Raw genomic sequence first — 23,053 nt, 5'->3', positions numbered from 1 at the left:
GTCATGTGACTTGATGTGATTTCTGCTCTATGCCCTAACTTTAGAAACTAACCCTGCATAAGATGTCACTCAAGCCAAGTGCCAAGTCCTCCCTTTGGCAGGCACACAATCCCAGCATCCCTCCATGAGAAAGTACTGTACCACTTCATCATAACACACTTCATAAAGAGCTACTATTATATGGTACAGTCTCTAGATATGCAGTGTGGTAAGAGAAGAGACCAAGGAAGGAAAAGTGGCACTCATCTTCTCCGTGAACACTCCGGGTTTGCTGGGGTGCTGGCAGCCACCCGGCTTTGGGAGGTAGCCACCTGGCAGATGGCAAATTCTGGCAATTTGCTGGGAATTGCAATTCATGGGATCTGTCCTTTAGTTGGAAATAGCTCAGGAAAGGGAAAGAAACCTGACTTGTGTTGCATTCCTGCTGTGTGCCAGGCTCTGTGACAGCGCTCTGCACGTCATCGCTGTTGACCTGCACGGTGCCCTGTGGAATTGTTGGGGTCTTCGTTTACATTTGCGAAGCCTCCAGCTCAGGGAAGTCTACTCTCCAGGGACACTAGTAAATGGGAAAGCTGAAACCAAGGTTGTAGGATCAAGAAGTCCGTGTTCTTTTTGTTCCAAAGTGCAGAAAGAGAGCTTGACTCCCGGATGCGAGAAGCAAAGAGGCAATTGCCTGGGACAGCCACCTCAGAAGGGAGTTGCAGACACTTCTAAGGGAGGGTCTGCAAAGAGCCGCAACCCCACCAGGAATAGGGGGAACTGTGTTCAGAGATCGCTGGGCACGTGCTATGCGTTTCTTCCTGTAGGGGGCAGTCACCAACTATGTGTGATTAAGGGCAAGCTAACGTCCCGTTGGAGAAGATGCTAACATGGTTTGAGTCCTTCCTTCAGAGGAAAAAAAGGTTCCTGAGTAGGGGAGAGAAAATACAGCAAAAACGTAGCCCTGAGGACTCTTGTGTAATTCTAGGAGGGGGCAACCGCCTCCAAGGATGGCAGATTTGGGACAACTGGTCTACCCTTGAGAGTAGAGATATTAAGCCAAATTTAGTTTGATTCAGAAAAGTAAAATAATGTGATGTTTCTTGCAAAAAATAAGGGAATGACAAAAACGTCAGAGGAAACAGGGGTCTATTTACAAGTAGAAGACAGAGAAAGGCACATTTGACCTTCATATAAGGAAGTACTTTTTCTCAAGAACTCTGTGAGGATGAAACGGGCCACCATCAGAAGCAGCAAGTTCTGCACCCATGAAGGTACTCAAGCAAAAGCAGCCCCTACTTCGGGGATGTTACAAAGGAGATTCCACATGGGGTATGAGTTGGATTAGATCTCTTTTCTTATTGGATAACCCTGAGATTCTGTGAGTCCATGAATGAAACAGTGACTATCTATACTAATGATTAATATAATAATAATAATAATATTAACTATTGATCACCAAATTAGATTAAAGGCACATGACAAGTCAAACTCCGGGCTTGTACCTAAACCCAGAGTCACTTTACAACCCAGTATTCCGGGTCTCTGTCCGTCACCCCAAACTATCTGGCAGTAAAACCTTTAAAAATCTGAAAGAGTGGCCCCATGCCTACAGGGAAGCACCGCCCCTCTTATATTCCCTACAAGATCGCAGTAACAGTTGTCCTTGGATAAATCTCGGAGGGCTATTTCCTTTATCGTCTGATCAAGTATATCGATTATTGCCTCGAATGCATTGTAAGGAACTATAAATACACTGTGTTTATGCATTTTCAGACAATGAAAATGAATCGCACCCATGAACATGCTTGCCCATTCTCTTCTACTTGCAGCCTTGCTGGGTTTTGTTTGGCTGTGCAGTATTCTTTTCCAAATTCTATCTGAACACTTTTCAGGAACGTATGCCCGGCTCCCAGGTGTCACACATCTCATCCTGCCTAATTGCATTTCACTGGCTGCTTCCTCCTTCATGTCACATGCCAGTCCCTATAGATCTGCCCTTATCGGTCTCCTAGATGACCAACAAAAAAGGGCCATCTAATCTCAACGGGTTTTTATAGCGCCAAACACAAACCAGTGTTCTTGGTTATTGGCTGCTTTGTGCCCGGGCATCCAGGCAGCACACGCCTAGGAGCAGTATCTTACCCTCTCAGTATTGGTCCCCTGCTCTCTGCTCCTCACGGTGTCCACACACCTTGGGTGTGTGTAATAAATACTGCCAAATGGAATCGAAGAGTATGTTTTCCATCAGAAGAAGACTGAGAACTGAAAATACTTGGGTGGGGAGAGGGGGCACAAAAATGAGGCCAAGTTAAAAATAGCTATTAGAGTGAATGTTTCAGTCTGGTTTTGAAGATGCAGATGTGTTTTTTCTCTAAAGCTGATGCTGATTGTAAAGCATTGTATTAGCAGTAGAAATGAGGATGCATACAAGGGGACTTCTGTCTCACCACAATGCTTTGAGGGGCCATGCGGGGTGCAGGACAAAGGTTTGTGCGCTGGGAAAACCCCGAGGCCTGCCTGTAGGCTCGAGGGGCATCCGAAGACCACGGGGTGGGGTCTGCTTTCCCACAGGCTCACAAGCTGTGGTTACAGCAGCCCCAGACCTTACACTCCTCTTGTCTCCGCCTCCCCTCCCAGTGGCGAGAACAGTGCTGGGCCCAGGAAGCAGTGAGCGCCGTTACTGATTGCTCGATTGTAATTTCCAGCAATAAAATGCATACAGTTTACAAAATGTCTGCAAGCATGGTGATTCTTACCTTTCAAGTCTCCTGATATCACAAACGGAATAGCAATTTTGCCTCACGTCCTTTTCCAGAGAGGTAGGCAGAGCCGCTGCATCCAGTTCTTGGTGGAGTCTGCATAAGTGAGGGTGGGAGGCCTGAGGATGACGCGGCAAGGAAGTGGCCAAGGGTCTCTCTACATCTTGGTCCCATTGGGCCTCTCTGATGGCCTTTTGGAAAGACTCTGGCTTGAGACCCAGGCCTTCCCCTGTGTCCAGGGAGGCACTGTCCCTCTGGCTGTCCTCTTGATCCAGGCTGGGGCTCTGCTCTGAGTCAGTGCCTGCTGCCCTGGTGAATTCTTTGTCTGCTGAGAGCACGGGTATCTATTCAAAGAAATGCCAAGGATTACTGGATCCATGATGCACACCGAACAAGATGTAAAAATTGCTAGTTTAAAAAGTAATTTTTTTAATATGATTATACAGCAGAGCAGTTAAGAGATGGGCTCTGGGGTCAGTCCCCTCTCGGCAGGACCCCAGCTCCCACTGGGCCCTAAGCAACACACTTAACCATCGCCAAGCCCCTTAGCTTGGGGACATTAGAAGCTCTCAATAAACGTGAACATTATTTTTTTTAATAAAAAAAATTTGGAAAACTTAGAAAATATGAAAACAGAAGTAACAATGACTCTTTATGCCACTTTCCAATAGGGAATTCTTTTTAGTCTCAGTGTCTTCATCAGTCCCCATCCAAGATGGCCCATTTCCATAGCCCCGTCGCCCCTCCCATCATGATGCCCGGTCCTGGCTCTCCTCCTCACTTCTCCAGACATGACTTGATTCTCCTCAACTGCTGCCATCCCTGTTGGGCCTTTTAGGTTATGACTGATGGCCCGCTACGACGTGCTAATAATGCTCAACTTTTTACAGGAAAAAAAATCTATGCTTCTGTAGGAAACTGTGCACTGTCTACGGCACAACCTTCTGGTTATCTGCTTCTAGCTGCATTCATTCCTATTGCTTAACTCTGTAAAAATAAACACGTCATTCTTTGAAATCCCTTTTGAACCTGTTTTAACGTCTGCCTGGTTTCCTCGCTGAATGACTTGTATCAAATCATCAACATGCGTTCATTTTTACATCTACGTGAGAGTCAGGATCTTATCTTTTCCTGAGAGTTATCTTTTAGCACTTCCACTCCATGACCTACATCCCTGTGTAAGGGAGCGTGTGGACTTTCAAGCCGTCAGGGCTGAGCTCCCACCCCAGCCCTCACCTCTAAGAGGGGAACCTTTCTCTGCCACCCAGCACACAGGTCTCCTCACCTTTCTGATTGCTACTCCCTGCAATGAGAGGGGATGCACACCAAATAGGAACTTTTACTTAATTATAAACCATAAACACTTACAACGCTACTGATACACAGTGTACTTTATAAAGGGCATGCCAAAAATCAAAATTCAAAATGGATCAGGTAAAAAATCAACAGTAAGCACAGTTATATTTTCTCTTATGCTCCTTGGGAGACCTCCAAAATCTCACCTTTAATTATTCCTCTCCTTCGGGCTCATCATCCCCAGTACACACTCTCCAGCAATCCTGGACCTCTCCAAGGTTCCCGTCGATGGACCCGCCATGTTTTCACCATGCCTCCCCCTCCCCTACCACCAACGTCCTCCCTTTCCTTTCACTCTGCTGAGATTCCATGCTTCTGCCCCACCAACGCTCTCATAAAAACACTGGAAACTCTGAGCTCCCGCCTCTTGTCCCTGTCTGCCTCCATCATTTGTTACTCCCAGGCGCTGTATTTTAACTCCAACTCCTAGTGACAGTAGATGTGGACTTCACAGTGGCCCGCTTCTGAGCCACAGACTAATGTCAACTGTGTGAGCGCAGATGTCGAGTGGGCACTCGAGACTGCCAGATAATCTTTCTCTACTTCCTTAGTAAATTCGGCTTCCTGTTCTCTCTGCCCTCTAATTATCTCTCATCTTCTCTCTCCTCAAGTCTCCAACAATCGCCCCACCCCAGCCTTGCCTCTTACTTTACAGTGAGAGTGGACACATTCAGATAGAAGCCTTCACCTCCCCATAGCATTTCTACTGACCAGCCTGCATGCCCACCCCAACATCCTCCTCCAACTGCCAGCCACCCAATTTCTCTGCTCTTCATCTCCCCCTTTCTCCCTTGTGCCCACCCCAACCAGGCTTCTATCCCCATCATTCAACTGCAAGAGCTCTAATCAGGGTCTCCAATGACCTGCATCTTTCTAAAGCCAAAGGACAGTCATCCGTCCTCATCTCATTCAGCATAGTTGGTCCCTCCCTCTGTCTCGAGAGCATCCTTTACTCACTAACTCACTTAAGCATGGAGTTTACTCCAGACTCTGCCCTTGCCTGGTTTTCCTACCACTTCCCAGGCCCCTTGTTCTCAGTCTCATTTTCTGGCTCTTTGAACCAGACCTCCCCACGTTGGGGTGTCCCGCGGCTCACGTCTCAGCCCTCCTCTTGACTTTATCTGTACTCTTCCCCAAGATGATCTCCTCCATTGCATGGCTTTAAATGACGTTATTTGCTGGCAATTCCCAAATCCACTTTTTCCAGCCCTGACTTCATGCCAGTTCTCTGCAGACAACAGCCTGATGGACATCTCCATTGGCTGTTGCATAAACTTTCCGGGTTGGCGTGCTGTCAGGAACTCCTGCTTCTTCGTGGACTGTTCTAAACTGCGCCCTCCAAGCACGCCCTGTCTTGGTAAGTGGTACCGCCATTCCTCCAGTTGCTCGAGCCAAACTTGGATTGCTCTCTTTCCTCATACCCACATCTAATCCAAAAGTCATCCTATGGGCTCTGCTTCCAAGATCCAACTACTTCTTACCAACTATTTGTTACAACCTGAGTCCATGCCACAATAATATCTTGCCCAAATGGCTGCTGGCTAACTGGCTCCAGTCCATCTCCACCAGCAACCAGAGTGATCTTTCTAAAGTCTAGACCAGACGAGGGCACGTTCCTGCTAACCCCTCACCCTCCCACCCTTCCCAGCCCAATGGCTTCCCGTTGCAGCCAGGATAGAATCAGCATATTACCAAGGCCTACAAGGCCCTGCATGATGTGGCCCCTGACTCCCGCTACAACTTCCTCCCCTTCCGCGCTCCCCTTCAGTAACTGCAGTCCAGGCACATCTGTTATCTTCTGTCTCTCAACGTCCAGGCTCATTCCTGTCTCAAGAGTCTTTGCACTTGCGATTCCTTCTGCCTGGAATGACCTTACTCCAGGCATTTGCATGGCTGCCTCGTTCTCATAACTGTTCTTCTACTTATGAACTAAATGCCTCTTTCCTTGGTCTTCGATCTGACCTCTGGAGCCGCATGAATGAATGGCAATTCCTATTCCATGTGGTTGTCAGGTAGGAGGAGAGAGAAAGCAAGCTCATAGTACCTCAACCCAAGCCCTGCCCAGCAGGCTCTTCTGGGCTCTCCTGGGAGGAGCTATTCTCTAGGCCAGAAGGACAGCGTCCCTGGCCTTTCCCGTTGGCCCGATCTTCGGGTGTGTGAAACTTGACCTGCGCCCACCCTGTTCAGTTACTTAACACATCATCTACCTTCTTTTCCAAAGTGGCAGCTTCTGGATTTCCTTCCTATAGCTCTTTCCTCACCTAAGTCTGTATCAAATGAACTTTTCAAGTCCAAGAATTCAGAGGATCTAGGTCACCAAATCCCCTATGCCGTCTCCAGTGACTGTCACCCTCAGTGATGATAAGTGATTGATTTTATCCGCATCTTATACCTAAGGAATCATGAGGCCTAGAGACGGTAGACGTGTGCCCAGGGCCCAGCAAGCGAGTGGCAGAGCAGGTGCGGGTGATTCTGGGGTGCCCACAAAGACCCCTCTCCAGGACTGAGGCTCTCATCCGCCAGTTGCCAGGACAGCTCACAGCTAGCCCCTCCCACGGGGACCAAAGGCATGGGCTTTCTTGCCCCAGGTCAGGACAGCTCCCAGGGGCCATCCGAGCTCCAGAGCTCCCTGTGTCAGCCACAGCATCTGTGCAGCTGTGCCTCATTCACCTCCCTTCCACTCAGCCCTGCTCCCTGCTCCCGTCACCCTCCCCAGGTGCTCCCAACATCTGGCTCCACAAACTTCCTGTGCTTGAATCTCTGCAACAGAGTCTGTGTCCCGGGCACCCAACAGGTGGTACTGTGATGGTTAATTTTATGTGTCAACCTGGGCTAGGCCACAGTACCCAGATATTTTGTCAAACACTAGTCTAGATGTTTCTGCGTAGGTATCTTTTAGATGAGATTAACATTGAAATCAGACTTGGAGTAAAGCAGATCATCCTCCAAAATGTGGGTGGGTCACATCTAATCAGTTGAAGGCCTTAAGAGAAAAAGACTGAGATCTCCCAAAAAAGAACAAATTCTGCCTTCAGACTGTCTTAGGACTCACACTGCACCATACACACCTCTCTGGGTTTCCAGCCTGCCAGCCTAGCCTGCAGAATTTACATCAGCCAGCCCCCACAATCCCACAACCACATGAGCCAATCACTTAAAATCGTTCTCTCTATGTAGATAGAGATAGAGATACAGAGTTAGAGACCCTGTAGATACACATACACATTGCTCTGGATAACCTGACTAACACAGGCATCAAGGTAAACATCCTGAATTTTCCTGATTCTAAAGCCTCTTTTCTTTGCACCAGACCATGCGTGTCTAATTCATGCTTTGGGAGGGTGGCCATGCAGCCTGTTCTCCACTTCACTCCTCTCAATGGAAATTCCTACTTTCCCTCCCTCTGGTTTCACACCTACTCCCCTTGCTCTGGGTTTCCCCTCTCTGATCCTTGGGCTGCCAGGGAGCCTGGCTCTAGAAGTTTCACAGCCACGTTCTAAACATGTAACCATTTTCAGAAGACCCCAAGCTGGAAAGAGGCAGGAGCAAGAGGGGAAGGAGAAGACAGAGACAGGGCCTCAGGAACGGCCACAGACTGATGGAGGCTGGGGACCAGCTATTTCCCCCGCCCCAGCAGGCAGAGGTCGTGTTGAGCCCGAGCTAACGCCGAGCTGGGCTCCTCAGGACCCAGCAGACAAGAGCAGGGTGCCTGAGCACGAGGCGTGCTGAGAGAGCGGAGGGCGCCACCCTTACCTGCCATCCCTGGTCCATCTCAGGCAGCGCACCTGGGGGTGGGCGGCACAGCAGGAGTGTGACTTCCTTCGAGGGCCCTCGCAGTAAATGGAGCACCTCCTAGGAGAAACCACACTCTGCGGTTAGAGGTGGGGCGGGCCCAGCGCTGGGCTCCTCCTCTGTGCTCCCAGCTATCTCGTTGGCACTGGCCCCTCCACCCCTCACCTTGATCTGTTTCTCTGCTCCAGAGAACTTTGGAGAACACCACTGTGGGCCTGACCTCCCAACGTGCAAGGAGCCAAGGCCGCCGGCATGCAGCTCCCACAAAGGCGATGCACAGTGCTTGGCTGGAAATGGCAGGGTCTGCTCTGCCCAGCTCTCAGTTGCTGGGGTTGGCTAATTTCCCCTTCCCATACCCCTTTGGACTTGAGGGGCGTGCAGAACTGCAGCCACTGTTCCCAGCCCCAGGGCTCTACTCTCTCCCCGAGCTTCCCAACTACTGTCCCACACCTGTCTTAAACTCTCCTCAAATGACTCCACTTTCCGCCAGGACCCTGACTGATAACGTATAATATTTCATTGCGATTTTGTGCTATAAACATTGAGAAGTGCCCTTTTCGCTCTCTTTTTTTAATTATATTTTTTATCACACACAGGATAACCAGTGCAATACTATACATCAAAAGCTGTAAACTTAAACAGAGACGTGGGACGAAGGGCAGAGAGGGACCCACTGCAGTCCCTTCACCCTGTCAGCCCCCTCGGAATGTGTGTGAGGAGACCCTCAGCCGGCACAGAAGCCAGGGCCTCAGCTGCAGTTTCATTATGAACCGAATTAAAAGCAAAGCCCACTCAAGGTCAGACATTTAGGAAGTGGAATGGAAAATTAAATGAGAATATTCTGCCAATGGCATTCAAAGTCTAGGCTCCAAGTACAATTTTCAAGAACCTGGAGCATTCCCTGCGGGGCGAGAGCCTGGGTGCAGCATGGTTGACCTCAGCTTGCACACGGGGCTGCCTCCCTCCTGGCCCCCCACCTGGAAGACGAGGCCTTCCGTGGGCCTCCCGTTCACGGCCAGGATGATGTCGCCAGCCGCGATGGCCCCGTTCTCCTCAGCCGGCTGCCCCGGGAAGAGCCTGTTAATCCTCACGAGATCGTTCTTGAGATGGCTGCAGCGGGCTCTCTCCATCTGCGTGAAGCTGAAGCCCAGACCACTGGCGTTCTTTCTCAGCGTGACTTCAAACGTAGGACCTGTATCGTGCGGCGTGAACAAGATAAATCCTTCAGTCGATTACAAATGAAACGGATCAGCCTCCAAACGAAAACTTTCCAGTAGCTGAATTATTTCTGTTTTACATAAAGAGATTTCATGCTGCTAATTTTTATGACAGAGTCCGTTATACATGCTCTAGATCAGTGCCGTCCAGTAGAAATAGACTGTGAGCTACAAAGGCAAACCACACGTTTTAAATAGCCATGCTTTAAAAAGTCAGAGCAGGGGCCGGGCCGGTGGCTCAGTGGTTAAGTTCGCACATTCGGCTTCGGCGGCCCGGGCTTCGCTGGCCCGGATCCTGGGTGCGGACATGGCAGCCCGTGGCAAGCCATGCTGTGGTAGGCATCCCACATATGAAGTAGAGGAAGATGGACACAGATGTTAGCTCAGGGCCAGTCTTCCTCAAAAAATATAAATAAATAAAAATAAAATAAAAAGTCAGAGCAAACAGGCAAAGTAAACTGAATCTTATATTTTATTTAACCCCATATATCTAAAATATTACCATGTCAACATGTAATCAATATGAAAAAAATTATTGAGATATTTTACATTCTTCTTATGAACTAAGTCTTCAAACATCAAGTATGTGTTTTACCGATTTGGACTGGCCACATTTCAAATACTCAGTAGCCATGTGTGGCAAGTAGCTTCCACATTATAGGTAAGTGGACAAAGTTTACATGTAAAGATACAGTTTATAGACATACACGTTATGCCAGCATCATTTAGAAAAACTTGTATCACATATATTCCTATTACTCCTTTGCACCTCAATCATTTTTTTAGCATACTTGAAACAAAGTTTTGTTTGATTAGACCATGGAGACAATTATGGTCAACTCTGTGGAAACATTTTAGCTGCTGTTTGTTCAGCCGCATGAACTGACCATAAGACAAAGCGGCTGCCTCTGGGCACCAGAGATGGGCACAGCCTCAGGAACCTCGCTCATCCGACAGCCCAGGAGGCCTCCAGGGCCCCCGCTAGTCCGCCTTCACCAATTCAGTTGGCAATCAGTCAATAGAGGGACAGAGCCCTGATGTACACTTTGATTCAGGACAAGAACAAAAGTGTCAGAAGCTTTTAGGTCCTGCTGTGTCGTATGACCAGTTTCCCCATCGCTGTCATCTAGGCTTATTTTATAGTCAGTTGCCCAAAGGCCCTCACTGCAGTGAGCAGAAGAGCAATGAAATAGGAAACAGACTTGCTTTATGCACGTGTCCCTCCTCCACCCAACTCCGTCACTCGCCGTGGCATGTCACTTGCATTCTACCTGATTTACACCTTCAGGAAAATCTCTATAAAGACACTGAAAAATGGCTAAGCTCCAAATCATGATATGCTAAGGGAACAAAGGTTTTCCTAGCAGGAAGCAAAATCTCAGGGAGATGCAGAGAAGCACCCCATCAGGAGATGCACAATGACCCCCCATAAACAGACTGTAGGTTTGCTTTTTTGAATGAAGCTAATAATAAGCCTTATTTCTGAGCACCTTCCTCTCCCAAACTAGCCTCATCGGTCCTCGGATCTTTTGTTAGGAGTGTCTTGACTGGAATGTGGAGCTTTGCTCAAAAACCGCATGACACTTTCACTCTGATTTCATCCCTAAATACTTAAACAGAAACATTCTGGCAGCTGAGCAGAAAACTTCAGAAGGCTTGGGGGCAGAATGATGCCTGGTGATCATTTTAGGACAATGCATTTTTTTTTCCAGAGACATATTCCATTAGATTGACTTTGACCGTGTCAGAAAGGCGGCCACGTCACGACCACCACTGCTCACTATCCTTTGAGAACCCAGAGGAAGCCTTCCTGCTTCCCGTTTGACTTGACAATTCAAAAGGCGCGCAGGATGACACGACAATAGTAACACTCAATTCTCTCTTCTCTCACCATCTGTTGCCAAGACACAGCTTGCGGGCCTGCCAGGCAAGGCTGTTGCCAAGGAAACAGCCGTGCAGTCGTCTCCCATCCTGTCATTAGCAGAAGGACACTGCTGTGCGGTCCTGGGGCCTCTTCTCTCTAAGACCAGTCTTACCACCTAGAAGGATGAGTAGACAGACTCAATTTACACTTCATGGCAACGTGGAGGCTCTCCCTTCACCCAGTAAATGCTTCTTAATTTTCTGATACTTCCAGCAGCTGCTTCATTTGAATGTCTAATCAAAATCTCCAATCTAGCCTATTTTGGGGGATCCAGAGCTATATTTCCAACAGCCTGTTGGAGAAAGGCTCCTGGAAGTAACACATGTACCTCCACTTCAAATTCATCTTCTTCCTCTCTCTCGCCCTCACTTCCCCATCTTCTCCCCATCCTGCCTAAAACACTCCTACCTTGCATTTGCTCTCATAGAATATGGAACCACCCCTCAACTATCCTCCCAGGGGCCACACTTGCAGTGGTCCAGCTCTCCCCCTTCTGCCCTCCAAATACCATCTGGTTTCTAAGGCTTGCATGTTCTCCATCAGGAACGTCTCCCCAGGGCTCCCCCCTCCTCCGTTCCCTCATCTTCTGCCAGTGCCCAGCTGGACTGTGGCAAGCTGCAGCTAACTTTGCTTCTTGGACCTTATCTTCTCCTCCTTTGGTCCACTCCCCTCCTGGGTACCCGTGGATTGATCTCGGATACACATTGAACATGCAACACTCTTGATTAAAAGTCTCCAATATTTCCCACCACCTAAAGCCCACCGCCCTAGCATGGTACCCCAGGGCTGTGCCAAGCTGACCTCGCCCTTTCTTTTTGCTTTGATTTCCCATCCTTCTTCCCCACACACTGTACACTCTTGTTACCCAAAGCATGGTTCAACAACCAGTGGCTAGACATCAACTGGAAGCTTTTTAGGAATGCTCAGCTTTCATTCAGGGGACTTGGCCTTGTCAACATCCTTCTGCTGCAACTGTCATTCAGCACCAAGCCACCACCCCAGAGTGACAATTCCTACCTGTCATCACTGCCAGTGGGCTGGCCAAGGACCTTCTCTAACCATGTTCATTAGCAAAGGTCTAAAGAACAGAGAGGACTAATAAATTGTGACTCTGTTCTCAAGATACGTCAGTGAAGGTCACCAGCGTTAAGTAACTCCCACCACAAACCAGAAGACCGCTTTGGGAAAGAAAGCAAAAAGGGGCCCTTCCGCCCCTTGGTTTGCCAGAAGGCCTCCAGGAGTCCCTTCTGTCTCTGCCGACTTCCCTGTTACCAAGAGGGTGATGCTAGGCCTGTGGCTTAGGACACTGGGGCAAGTAAAGGCTCCCACCCCCGGGCAGAGGTCGGAAAACAGCATGATAACATCCAGAGGCTGCCTGGGCTGCACAGAACAGGGAGAACAGGATGGGTGAACGCCACTGGCTCTTGGCGTTTGAATTTCTACCTCACTGGGATATGAATCCCAGGACAGTGAGGCCTTAATCACACAGGGTGCTGGGAACGGCATGAACTGGGGGAGGGGTGGCAGCACGTGCAAAGGCAGCTGGGTGACGGGGCCTGGGAGCAGAAGGCAGCACTGGTCAGATGGGGCTGCAGCAGAGAGCATGAGCGGGCGGCCAGAGCCAGGCCAGAGAGGTCGCTTCCCTCCCTCAGCCCTGTGCAGCTGTCTGATTCCAGAATGCAGGCAAGTGACAAGTAAGCTCTTCAAGGCTATTTATAGAGGGTAAGGCTTTCTGCTTGGGACTATCTGCTTCCTCCCGCGTTCAACAGCCCCATAGAAAAGTGTTAGTAAAAGGAAGAAGGGAAAGAGAAGAAAACCAAGAAAAATCTTGTTTTGTTTCCCACCTACCTCCCCTTCTCCCCACCAGAGGCAACTGCAGTTCTGAAGTTGTTGGGAAATCTCTAGAAGGAAGAGCAGCTCCCGGGAACGGTGCACTCACCTGCCCAGAACCCTTGAGGCGCTGCACGGCCTGCCTGTGGGTGAGGCCGCACAGACTCACTCCGTCCACCTGCAAGAGCCGGTCACCTGGGAGGGGGACAGACGTCATGTCCCCGGGCTCCTGGGCTGCAGGAAGGACTCTCTCGGGAAGCCCCTGCCCAGCACCCCTCCGTGCAGCCCCGAGGAGAGGCAGGAAGCAGAGCTGCCAGGAGCCCTGCCTGGGCCTGAGGGCCAGGGCCTCTGGGAACCCCTTCACATGTCAGCTATCTAGAAGTCCCTCTATTCCTGGCTCACAGAGCGGTCGAGCCAGCTCTGTACAACCTCATCCTTTCTCCTGTTTGCCTGTGAAACCGTTTTTTCAAGTCGCTCAGGAATAATATTTATATCTCCAGGATCTCGTTATTTCACAAAGGTCCAGGAGACCTGGTTGATGCCAGGGACACTGGAATACTAGGGGAAACGGAGATAAGATCTTAGGTGCCCTTTTTAGCTCCATTCTGGCTGTTCTGGAAAAGAGTAAAAATAACCCCCTTCCTTCTGAGCAGTAGACATGAGGAAGGGCAGAGAGGAGGCTGGCGGTGTCGCCCCCACATACTAGTGGCGGCCACCGACGTGTGCTCTGTCCTCCACGGGAAGCACGACTTTCTCCCACAAAGGCCAAACAGCAACAAGCTTACTGAAACTCTCATATTTCTAAATCACCTTATGCTTCCCAGTGCGCCACGACAAACCTGTGATCCCCACGTTAACCTATCAAGGGGGCGGGCCGGGTCAAATCACCCTTCTCCAGGTGAGGAAACCAGGACCTGGAGAACCACCATTTGTCCGAGGTCTCAGGCTGCACCTCCCAGGCCAGGGCTCGTCACACCACAGAGCACAGAGTCCCCAGCGGGACGCCATGCCTCACCCCGCAGGATCTGCCCTTCCTTGGCAGCCGGGCCTCCAGGAACGATGGATTTCACGTAGATACCTCCATAGAGCACGCTTGTGTTAACGCCGCCCTGGAAAACACAGTGAAAAAGTCACCGCCCGTCTGTCCCGTCCTGGGAGGGCCACTCCCACCCGCCTGCCACTCCATCCATCTCCATGCGACACCATCTCATATATCCACTTCTTTGTTTGGGCCATATTATCCCCTGAGCAGGAAGGTTCGGTGCTCAGGAGAAGTATTAACAAAACGAGCTGGGCAGGGGAGCTGTGCCTTCTCAAACCCCAGCATGTGCCCGTGGCAGGTGCTCAGAAGGCAGAGTCACAGCAACGCACCACACCGTCTCTCCACAAGCAGTGACCAGCATTGGTGGATCCGGCCACAGGCCCAAAGGCTGCTGCCTGGCATGTCCTGTATGCTCATGTGTTGATTTGTGGCTACAAAAGTAGAATTAAACTACACAACATTCTGCCACTTCCTTCCTATTTTTTTTTCCTCTTAATAATAGATTGTGAACATCCCTACAGGTCACTAGATAAAGATCTCTATCTTCTGACTTCTAATTTCTTCATGCATGTATACACACAAAACTACAGATTTTTTACATTGGTGGGATTATATCGTTCTTGTACAGGGTTTTTCCTCCTTCCTCCAGGGTCTGCCAGATAGAGCTCAAAACCAAATGCAAAGTGTTCATCCTGAACGGAGGTCTTGCCAACCTGACCTTGTCCTGGTCTTGGAGGCATGAGCACCAGATTCCATGGTGACCGCGCTCGAGATGACCGTGGACTGCTCCACTCCCCTTCAGCCTCTGTCCCTGCAGCCCTGCTGCCCTCTCCCTGTTGTCCCTGGGAACCGCAGAGTGAGGACCCATCACCCAATCCCAGCCCCACTGCTTGCACTTCCTGCTCGTCCCACATTTGCCCTGTGTCTCCCAGTTTGTCTTTGGACTCCCATCTCCCATGCAGGCCCCCACTGCTTTTCCTGGTTCACCCACTTCCCACGTGCTGCTTGCACCCAGGGAGCACATTATCAAGAGGCTGTCACCATATGAGTGGCATGCCCACCAAGGCTCCAGTGAACGTCTTTTCAACTGTTTACTTTCCAAGCTCTCCTAACAACTCTTACAGTCACGCTGAATCCAAGCGTCCCGTCTTCTTTAATCAGTTCCACGAAGTAGATTTCACTGGCATTGGTTTCTGAAGGTGATGGAGGACAAGAAGAACCAGCACCCTGCCCCAAACAAACAAACAAAAGTAAGGAAGGCATAAAGGTACCCACTATGCCTTAGCAGACGGCTCCTCATAGCTCTCAGCTGCTCTCAGGAGCTGGGAGCATTGCACACCACAAGGCACATTACTTTGAGGGCTGGGCCAACAGCAGATTCATTCCCAGCTTTATCAGCTCCTCCCTGTGTGACCCTGGACCAGTCTTCTGGTCTCTCCAGCCTCAGTTTCCCAATCCACAGAACTAGAATGAGAGATCTCCTTCTAACTGTGGCTGTGAATGATGCCCAGCACACAACAGGGCTCAATAAATGGAGGTCCCCTCCTGTTTCCACTCAAGATGCAAATATCATCATGAGACATGAAGTCATCCAGGCACTTCCCGGTGGCTTCACACATGTCACCAGCCAAGTGATAGCATGCTGGACACCAGACACACAGCAGCTTCTTAATAAGAAGAAAACCTCAGGAAGACCTTCAACCACCCCTAGCAAGAGTAGCTGCACTGGGTTTCCACTTTCAGTGGTTGAAGGCTTGAGGGCAGGACAGAAGAGAAGAATTATCTACCACGTGCCAGGCATTTTGCTGTGAACTATGACAATAACCGTGTAGGATCTGTTTATTCATTCATCCAATCACGTGACAACGTTAGTTGAACACCTATTCTGTGGCAGGCACAGTGCATGTGCGGGAGATGGCAGTGGTAAGACAGACCTGCCCAGACTGACCCACTGTCTAGTGGGGGAGAGACTTTTAACGAGCTGTGCCCAGAAGATGCAGCCACCCATACTCCCAGCGTTGGGCCCTATCTGCCTTTGCTTAGCTGCTTCCTGGTCCACCATGTTGGAAAATACAATAACACACAGGAAAATAAACAGGCTAGAGGGAGCCAAAAAATTATCAACCCCACAGAAGAGGTTCCAAAGAGACCGGTGTAGTAACAGACAAGTCCCCGATTGTCCAGAGACACTCCACACCCACCGGCCGGGCAAGGTGTCTTGTCCAAATTTTAAATTTCAAAGAGTAAAGCAACCACTGAGGGTGAGGTCCCAAGTGTGAGTGTACACTGGGCTATGCCATCAAAGGTGACCTGCCCGCAAAGCGGCCACGTGCCCCAGCAGAGCCTGGATTGGACAGGTTCCGCATCCTGTGCCGTGGTCAGCTGTGACCTTAGAGTACCATTGTTCCCCTCAACTACCCATCAAAGACCAGCTCACAGGTGCGCTGCCCCAGAGGCCCCCACGCAAAGCCATCTGGGCCCTGATTCCTGCAAAGGGGGCCTTCTGAAGGGCCACCCTGGGGCGGAGGTTGCTGCGTGGAGTCCCACTCCTTGGGTTGGAATCCCAGCTCTGCCACTTACTCCCCGAGAGACCATGGGCATGTTCTTCTCCTCTCTGTGCCTCAGGACCCCACCTATGAAAAGGCTTGATGACAGTAATTATCTCAGAGGCTCGTAATGAAGCTTACATGATGTAACGCATACAAGCGCTCAGGACCCTGCCTGACACCCAGTTAATTACTCTATCAATGTCTGCTTTTAGCGTTATGCTCTTGCTGATCCCTCATCCGGCTCTTCCTGGGATGCACCATCCAGCTGAGCCCCGTGGCCAGTTAGAAAGGAACTAGCATTCATGGAGCCTTACTGCCAGCCAGGTGCTGGGCACTTGCATCTCCACAGGTCTGTGGACAGGCATGGTCACCTCTATTATAAAAGATAAAAATGAAGTCGAGCGAGGTTGGGTAACTTGCCTGTGTGAACCAGAGTCCCAGCAAGAAAGAGAAAGCGCACACAATCAACCTGGGGGGTGGAGGAGAGCTCGTGTGAGGCCTGATCTCAAGGGTGCTGGCAGCATTTAGAGAAACCAAGGAGGAGAGCCAAGTAGCCTAGGTCTAGAACAGTGGGTGGCTACCTCCTCTGAGCCTAAGGAGTGAGCGGAGGGAGGGGCCGATGCAACCCAGAGAGCAGTCCTACAGCAAAGAGCAGCTGATAGGGGCTCTGCTCTTCGAGAGAGGGACACCGCCAACCTGAGCACGGGGAGAGAGCAACAAGTCTGTCCCTGCTCGTCCCCCAACTTCAGGCTCCCACCAAGGTGTGAAATGATAGAAAATATATATATTGGCCTCTGCCCCCAGTCCTGGCACACGGCTCCTTAAACCCTTGTCATTTCCTCAGAACTAAGAGCACTGGGAGCATATTTTTTTCTAGTATTTGGTCTTTGACCATGGTGCCTGACACAGAGCTCCCAAATCCCTTGGAATTTCCTGAGTGATAGCAATGCCAGGAGCATCTTACACAGAGCTCCTCAATCTCTTGGAATTTCTTGGATAACAGGAGTGTTCTTTGTTCTAAGGAGACAACTTTTGGTGGGCTCCTCGACAGCTTCGGGATGGGGGCCAGTCACCAGGAAGATGAAGCCATGATTAGAAGCTTGGAACTTCAGCCCTCTTCCCCATCCTCTGGGGATGGAGTTAATGATCGCTCCTGCCTACATGATGAAATCTCCACGAAAATCCCAAAAGCAGAAGGTTCAGAGAGCTTCCTGGTTGGTGGACACATCTACGTGCCAGGAGGGTGGTGCACCCCAGCTCCACGGGGACAGAGGCTCCTGTGCTCAGGACCCTTCCAGACCTCGCCCTACAGCTCTCTTCATCTGGCTGTTCACTTGTACCCTCTAAAACATCCTTTGTAATGAACCAGCAATAACAAGTTTTCCGGAGTCTGTGAGCTGACCCAGGAAATCACCAAACCCAAGGAAGGGGTGTGGGAACCTCAATTTGTAGCCAAGTCAGAAGTGTGTGTCACCTGGGGACCTACCACCTGCAGTTGACATCTGAAGTGGGGGCAGTCTTGAGGGACTGAGCCCTTGCCCCGTGGGATCTGGCGCCGACTCGCGTCAGCTAGTGTCAGAATTGCTTGGCGAGGAAAGCCCACACATCTGGTGTCAGAAGTGCTGTGTGTGGGGTAGTCGTGTGAGAGGAAAGGAAAACAAGGAGTTTTTTCTAGGCACAGGGCTTCTGGGGGGCAGAGCCAATCAGAAGACAGAGAGCTGACACAGTCCACGAACATCAGCCTTCAGGGTCCCCAGGCAGAAAAAAGAAAGGTCTGAAGGGGCAAAAGGAGACCATTCCACCCCATGTCTAAGGAGACACAGCTGGAGGGGGACGGCCCGGGACTGAAGCACACAGCTCTCTGCACACCAAAGCCAGCCTCTGTCTTCTTCCTCCTCGGTCAACAGCAAAGCCATTGAGTTGCAGTCAAGGACCAACTAGATGCCAAGAATATGAGATGCCTGATTGTCCCTGCATTGCCCTGCAACCACAGTTATTACCAGTAATAATTGTAATCAGCTGGTAAGGATGCTGGAGGCTCAAACATGGAGGCCTGTGGCTGGGAGCCTGCCCTTTTCCCCTTGATGTTCTTCTCAACAACCATGCAGTGCAGGCCTTTACGTCCGTGTTTCAGACGAGAAAACTGAGGGCCAGAGGGGTTTAGTCCCCTCTATCCACCCGACATGGCAAAGAGAGAGCAAAGAGGGACTTCGATGCCAGGGTTCTTGGGCACCATGGTCTGTTCTCTCTCCTGCAGATTCTAGAAAGTGAACCAAGGGGAGGATTACCTTTAATGGCAGAGGGGAGAGCTGAGGGCTCCGCCCGGGCATCGAGCTCTGAGCCAGAGCTGTTTCTAGTTCTTCAGTATTTCTCTCCTGGTCTGGTGTGCGTGATGAACAGCCTCCCTGGTGCCCATTGGTCAGGCTGTCTGTAGAGAAGCCCCCAGAGTGGGCTGTGCTATTCTTCTCCTTGCTTGGGGTATTTCCACAAACACCTATAAAAACCACCAAGAAGAAGTCAACAGCTCAGAGAGGCTCACATCTCGGTGGCATCTCTCGGTGGGGCGCACTGTTTTCCTCCAGTGTTGCAGTGATCTTTTATAGCTGCTGGCGACGATGTGAACTTAGCCCCTCCTGAAGGATGACGCAATTAGAACAGAAGAACGGAAGATTCTGGATGTGATTTTGAAACTGAAATTGAGTTTGCACAACCCAATTATGAAAACACAGGAGCAATTACATGAGTTAATAATGCCAGTTCCCCTGTATTAAGTTCTTGCCATGTGATGGGCACCACACACATGCTCAGATACACATACACTCACACACCCAGAAACACACATATTCTCACACACACACAGCGATACAAATGCACATAAACACACATATATGTATCTTTCCATCTTTTCAACATACCCACCAGGAAGGTCTTATCCCAGTTCAAACATGAGAAAGCAGAGTCAAAAGGATGGAGATCCTGCCCAAATCCCACAACCAGCGCGTGGTGTTGCTCTTAAACTCAGCCTCTTCCAGAAACCCTGCTGAGCACGCCTGTAAACACCACAGCTCCAAAGACCAACATGTCAGGTCCTTCTGGGGTACCTGTCACTAACCAGACTGTGGACTCCTTGTGGGTGAAGGCTGGGCCACTGATCCCCATCAACCCTATGTCTGACCCTTGAGCTGGCACAGATCAGAGGAAAGAACATGAGGTCAGGGATCAATAGGGAAAGCCTTGGGAAAGGTAGTTAATATTTCTGGACCTCAATTTCCTTATATCTAAAAAAGAGATAGTATCAACTACCTTGTAGGGTTGGTAAGGATTAGAGATCATACAGAGAGAGATTTTTTATATAGGTAGAGAGAGAGAAAGATAAAGAGATTACAGTTTAGTAGAGAGTAGAGCCTCAATAAATATATTTACTGTTAATGTGTTAATATTAGCTGCTCAACAAGTGTACATGGGAAGAAGGCATAATAGTTAGATTTTCTTTAGATCTGGGAATATAAACACACGAGTAGGTTTACTACTTTTGATACAGATTCATTAGCACCCAGGTAAGTGCCCAACTCACATGTTGTGTGAACTTAATTTAATGAATTAGATTTGGAATTATTCAAACCTAAAGGTATTTAGTAGAGAGTGTTGAGGCCACTGTTCCGTAAGACCTTATTCATTTCACTCACAGATTCTACTGCCACTGTCCTTCCGGCAATGTTGTAAGTATCTGTTCATTTTCTCTCCCACAGCCTCCACGAGAGATGAGGATGGGGCTGGCTTACGATTGAATTAAAAAGTCAAGCTGTGCAACTTGTGTCCTGCCTAATGGAAATGCAAGCTAGGAGACCTTCCGTGGGTACTTAAAACTCCACCTATCATAGACAGTGATGGCTGCTCATGATGAGAATGTTATCTGTCTTCTCCCTGACCTCCAATCTAGATGGCCCGCCCAAACAGCAGCCTAACCAGATAGAAATTCATGGCGGTCAAGCCTCTGCCCACTGTGATCCAGCCAGCGTCACTGTGGAAATGACTTCCTCCAGCAACGGGAGCAGCTGTGTAAGGAACCCCAACTGTGATGAGGCAGCATTGTGAGAGGACACCTGATTTACAGGCATTGTGGGAAATCCATCATCTAAAATTCCAAAGTGAGACCGTGGTTTGAGTTTCGCAGAGCTTGGGTGCCAATTTTTGACATCCGCCATCACACAGGCCATCCTTGAACAACACTGAATTGATCCCAGCTCGGCTGTATTGTGTTTCCTGATGAAAACGGATGCTCCTTTCTGTCCTACCTGAGCCAAGTGTGGAGGAAAATGCAATAAGAGCTAAAATATTGTGGGAAGAACAGTGACAATGCTGGCAAACTCAACAGAGACAGTGCACAGGGGCTGGTGTTGCAAAGTGCTAGGGCAGGCCCCCAAATCAGTTCCAACCACAGGATGAAAGGTGTGTGGCTGAGGCCCCGGCTTTGCCATCTCCTATCTCCCCACGGCTTCTGGACCAGGGGCAACTACAACACATGGGAAAGCCATCTGGCGATGGCGTGCACATGTGAAAGAGTGCATGGTTTTCATCAGGCAAGGCAAATGGGGTGCCCACATTTAGGATCTAGAAAATGCTAGCTGGTGTGACGTGAAGCATTTCTATACATAAGGGGAAACTGTACAACAACCCTGGAGCGTGAAGAGGAAATCCACAAGCCTGGATTGCAGTAGTCTGCTGTTAAACACAGGATCATCCAGTCAAAAAGCAGTGGCGGTGCCCAGTAACTGGGAGGGAAGGGGAGGTTAACATGCCCAATCATCTCCATCAACCCCCTAATCCTGCCCCAAATAAGCATAATAATATTATGTTCTGATATAGGCGATTGTTGCTCTTATCTAAAGGATGAAAAAAAGCTTCTTAAAAAAAAAACACAGCTTTACTCTTAGTTGACCTTTCATGCCCTGTCTTAAGTAAGAAGAGCATGCTTGCTATGCGAGTTCAGCTCAAGAACACTAGCCTTGTCTCCTTCCCACCTGATTGCCACACCTAAGCCCTAGCTATTAGAAATGCTGGAGCGGTCACTTTCAAAAGGACTTGCATGACAAAGAGTGTCATGCAAGACATGTAGACAAGAAACAATACAACGGTTGCACTGGCCACGTCTAATCAAGAACCAGAGCAGGCTGCACCCATTCGGAAGGACAAGCAACGGGAGAGCCCACTGGCCCCTGAAATTGCTGAGCTTTCTGATCTTTGCCACGATACTGCTTCTCAGGAAGCCACCACCACGAGGAAAGCAATGCAAAGCCCTTCATGGACTTAAAAATCCATTACCCATCTTACCACTTAATCCAGGGGTAAAAATGCACCCCTGAAGATAAGGGAGACTCTCCAGCTTCTGAAACCAGGTTAGGACATACCTTTTGACTGAGAAATGATTAACTCTATGTTGTCAGGAGAATTCTGAATCATTCTAACAACCATGTCGAACGTGAAGCCCTCCAGGCTGATGCGATTCAAGGCTAGTATCTGCCCTCCTGGAAAAAGAAAACATCTCAACAATGCCATCAGGGAAATAAGAAAGAGCCGTTCCTCAAAGCAGTGTCTCTGGCAATTCAAAAAGATGTACCTGGTTTGATCTTTTTAGCTTTTTCAGCTGGTCCCCCAGGTATAATAGAAGATATAAAGATGCCAGGGTCAACTTCATCTGCATCTTCTCCCTCATTAATGACAAAACCTGTAATCCAATGATGTTTCATAAGATGGGAATGATTTCACAGCTCAGAGAGGTTAGGTTATTTGCTTGAGATCACACAGCTACGACGTGGCAGAGCTGATGTTTGTACTAGGCCCTCTGATCCTCTAACAGCTCTTTCTACTCCTCCATGACACACGGACAAAAATGGATTGCCCCCCATTAGTCAGGACAGTTAAGGCCAGGAACGCAGCCCATCAATGGGCACTGGAATTTTCTCTAGCAGATAATCAGAGATAGGAAAGGGTTAATTTTTAGTCACGTATCTTGTCTCAGTGTCTTTTTTTTATGTGTTTTTAAAAGTCTTCAAATGCAGTAAAGAGTAAGAAGTGAAAATATCGACTCCTCCTCTCCATCACTAAGAATCTAAAAATACTAAGGAAAGGGTATTACATGATACGAGGGGAAAAACATCTTTTTCTATCTTGTACTTACACTCTCAAGATATGCACCCCTGTTATCAGGTCTAAAAGGAAAACGTGGACCCCAAAGTCCCATTGTTCTTTGTGGACACGTAAAGGGAGGAAAAAGCAGAAGTGATCACTGAGAAAGACAAGTTGGGAGAAGTGAGGCAGGAAAGGGGAGTAGAAAAGTCGGCGGGAAGACAGCACACATACACCTGCCTCCCCCGCCGCAGGGAGAGGCTGGGGCTCACCTGCCGGGCCCTCTTACCAAAACCACGCCGCGGATCCCGGGTCAGGGTCACATGCACGATTTCTCCGTCCGGCTCTGCTGGGAAGCTCTTTCTCCTGTTATTCTGTGGCCCTGGAGGGAAACAACATCCTGCATTGTGCTTCTCCCCCAAATTGTCTGAGACCTGATACAAAAGGGGTGAACACTATGTCACACACACACACAT

The 23,053-nt window shown here is 49.4% G+C and overlaps 1 protein-coding gene across 2 annotated transcripts in view; it reads right to left on the bottom strand.

The window, feature by feature from the left end:
• FRMPD2 (FERM and PDZ domain containing 2) overlaps positions 1–23,053 on the bottom strand; it is a 119,224-nt gene that overhangs the window by 13,362 nt on the left and 82,809 nt on the right. For both annotated transcript variants that reach the window (XM_070493502.1, XM_044759592.2), the window contains exons 18-28: positions 22,867–22,959; positions 22,069–22,176; positions 21,860–21,976; positions 18,740–18,945; positions 15,025–15,129; positions 13,876–13,969; positions 12,970–13,055; positions 10,998–11,145; positions 8,867–9,081; positions 7,851–7,949; positions 2,739–3,085 (exon numbers count right to left, since the gene is read on the bottom strand). In XM_070493502.1, the coding sequence (XP_070349603.1) occupies positions 2,739–3,085; positions 7,851–7,949; positions 8,867–9,081; positions 10,998–11,145; positions 12,970–13,055; positions 13,876–13,969; positions 15,025–15,129; positions 18,740–18,945; positions 21,860–21,976; positions 22,069–22,176; positions 22,867–22,959 (1,618 nt within the window). The remainder of the gene's footprint in view (positions 1–2,738; positions 3,086–7,850; positions 7,950–8,866; positions 9,082–10,997; positions 11,146–12,969; positions 13,056–13,875; positions 13,970–15,024; positions 15,130–18,739; positions 18,946–21,859; positions 21,977–22,068; positions 22,177–22,866; positions 22,960–23,053) is intronic.

This window comes from Equus asinus, chromosome 2 (assembly GCF_041296235.1).
Source record: "Equus asinus isolate D_3611 breed Donkey chromosome 2, EquAss-T2T_v2, whole genome shotgun sequence".
Lineage (NCBI taxonomy): Eukaryota > Metazoa > Chordata > Mammalia > Perissodactyla > Equidae > Equus > Equus asinus.
This window is presented reverse-complemented; position numbering and strand designations above follow the sequence as displayed.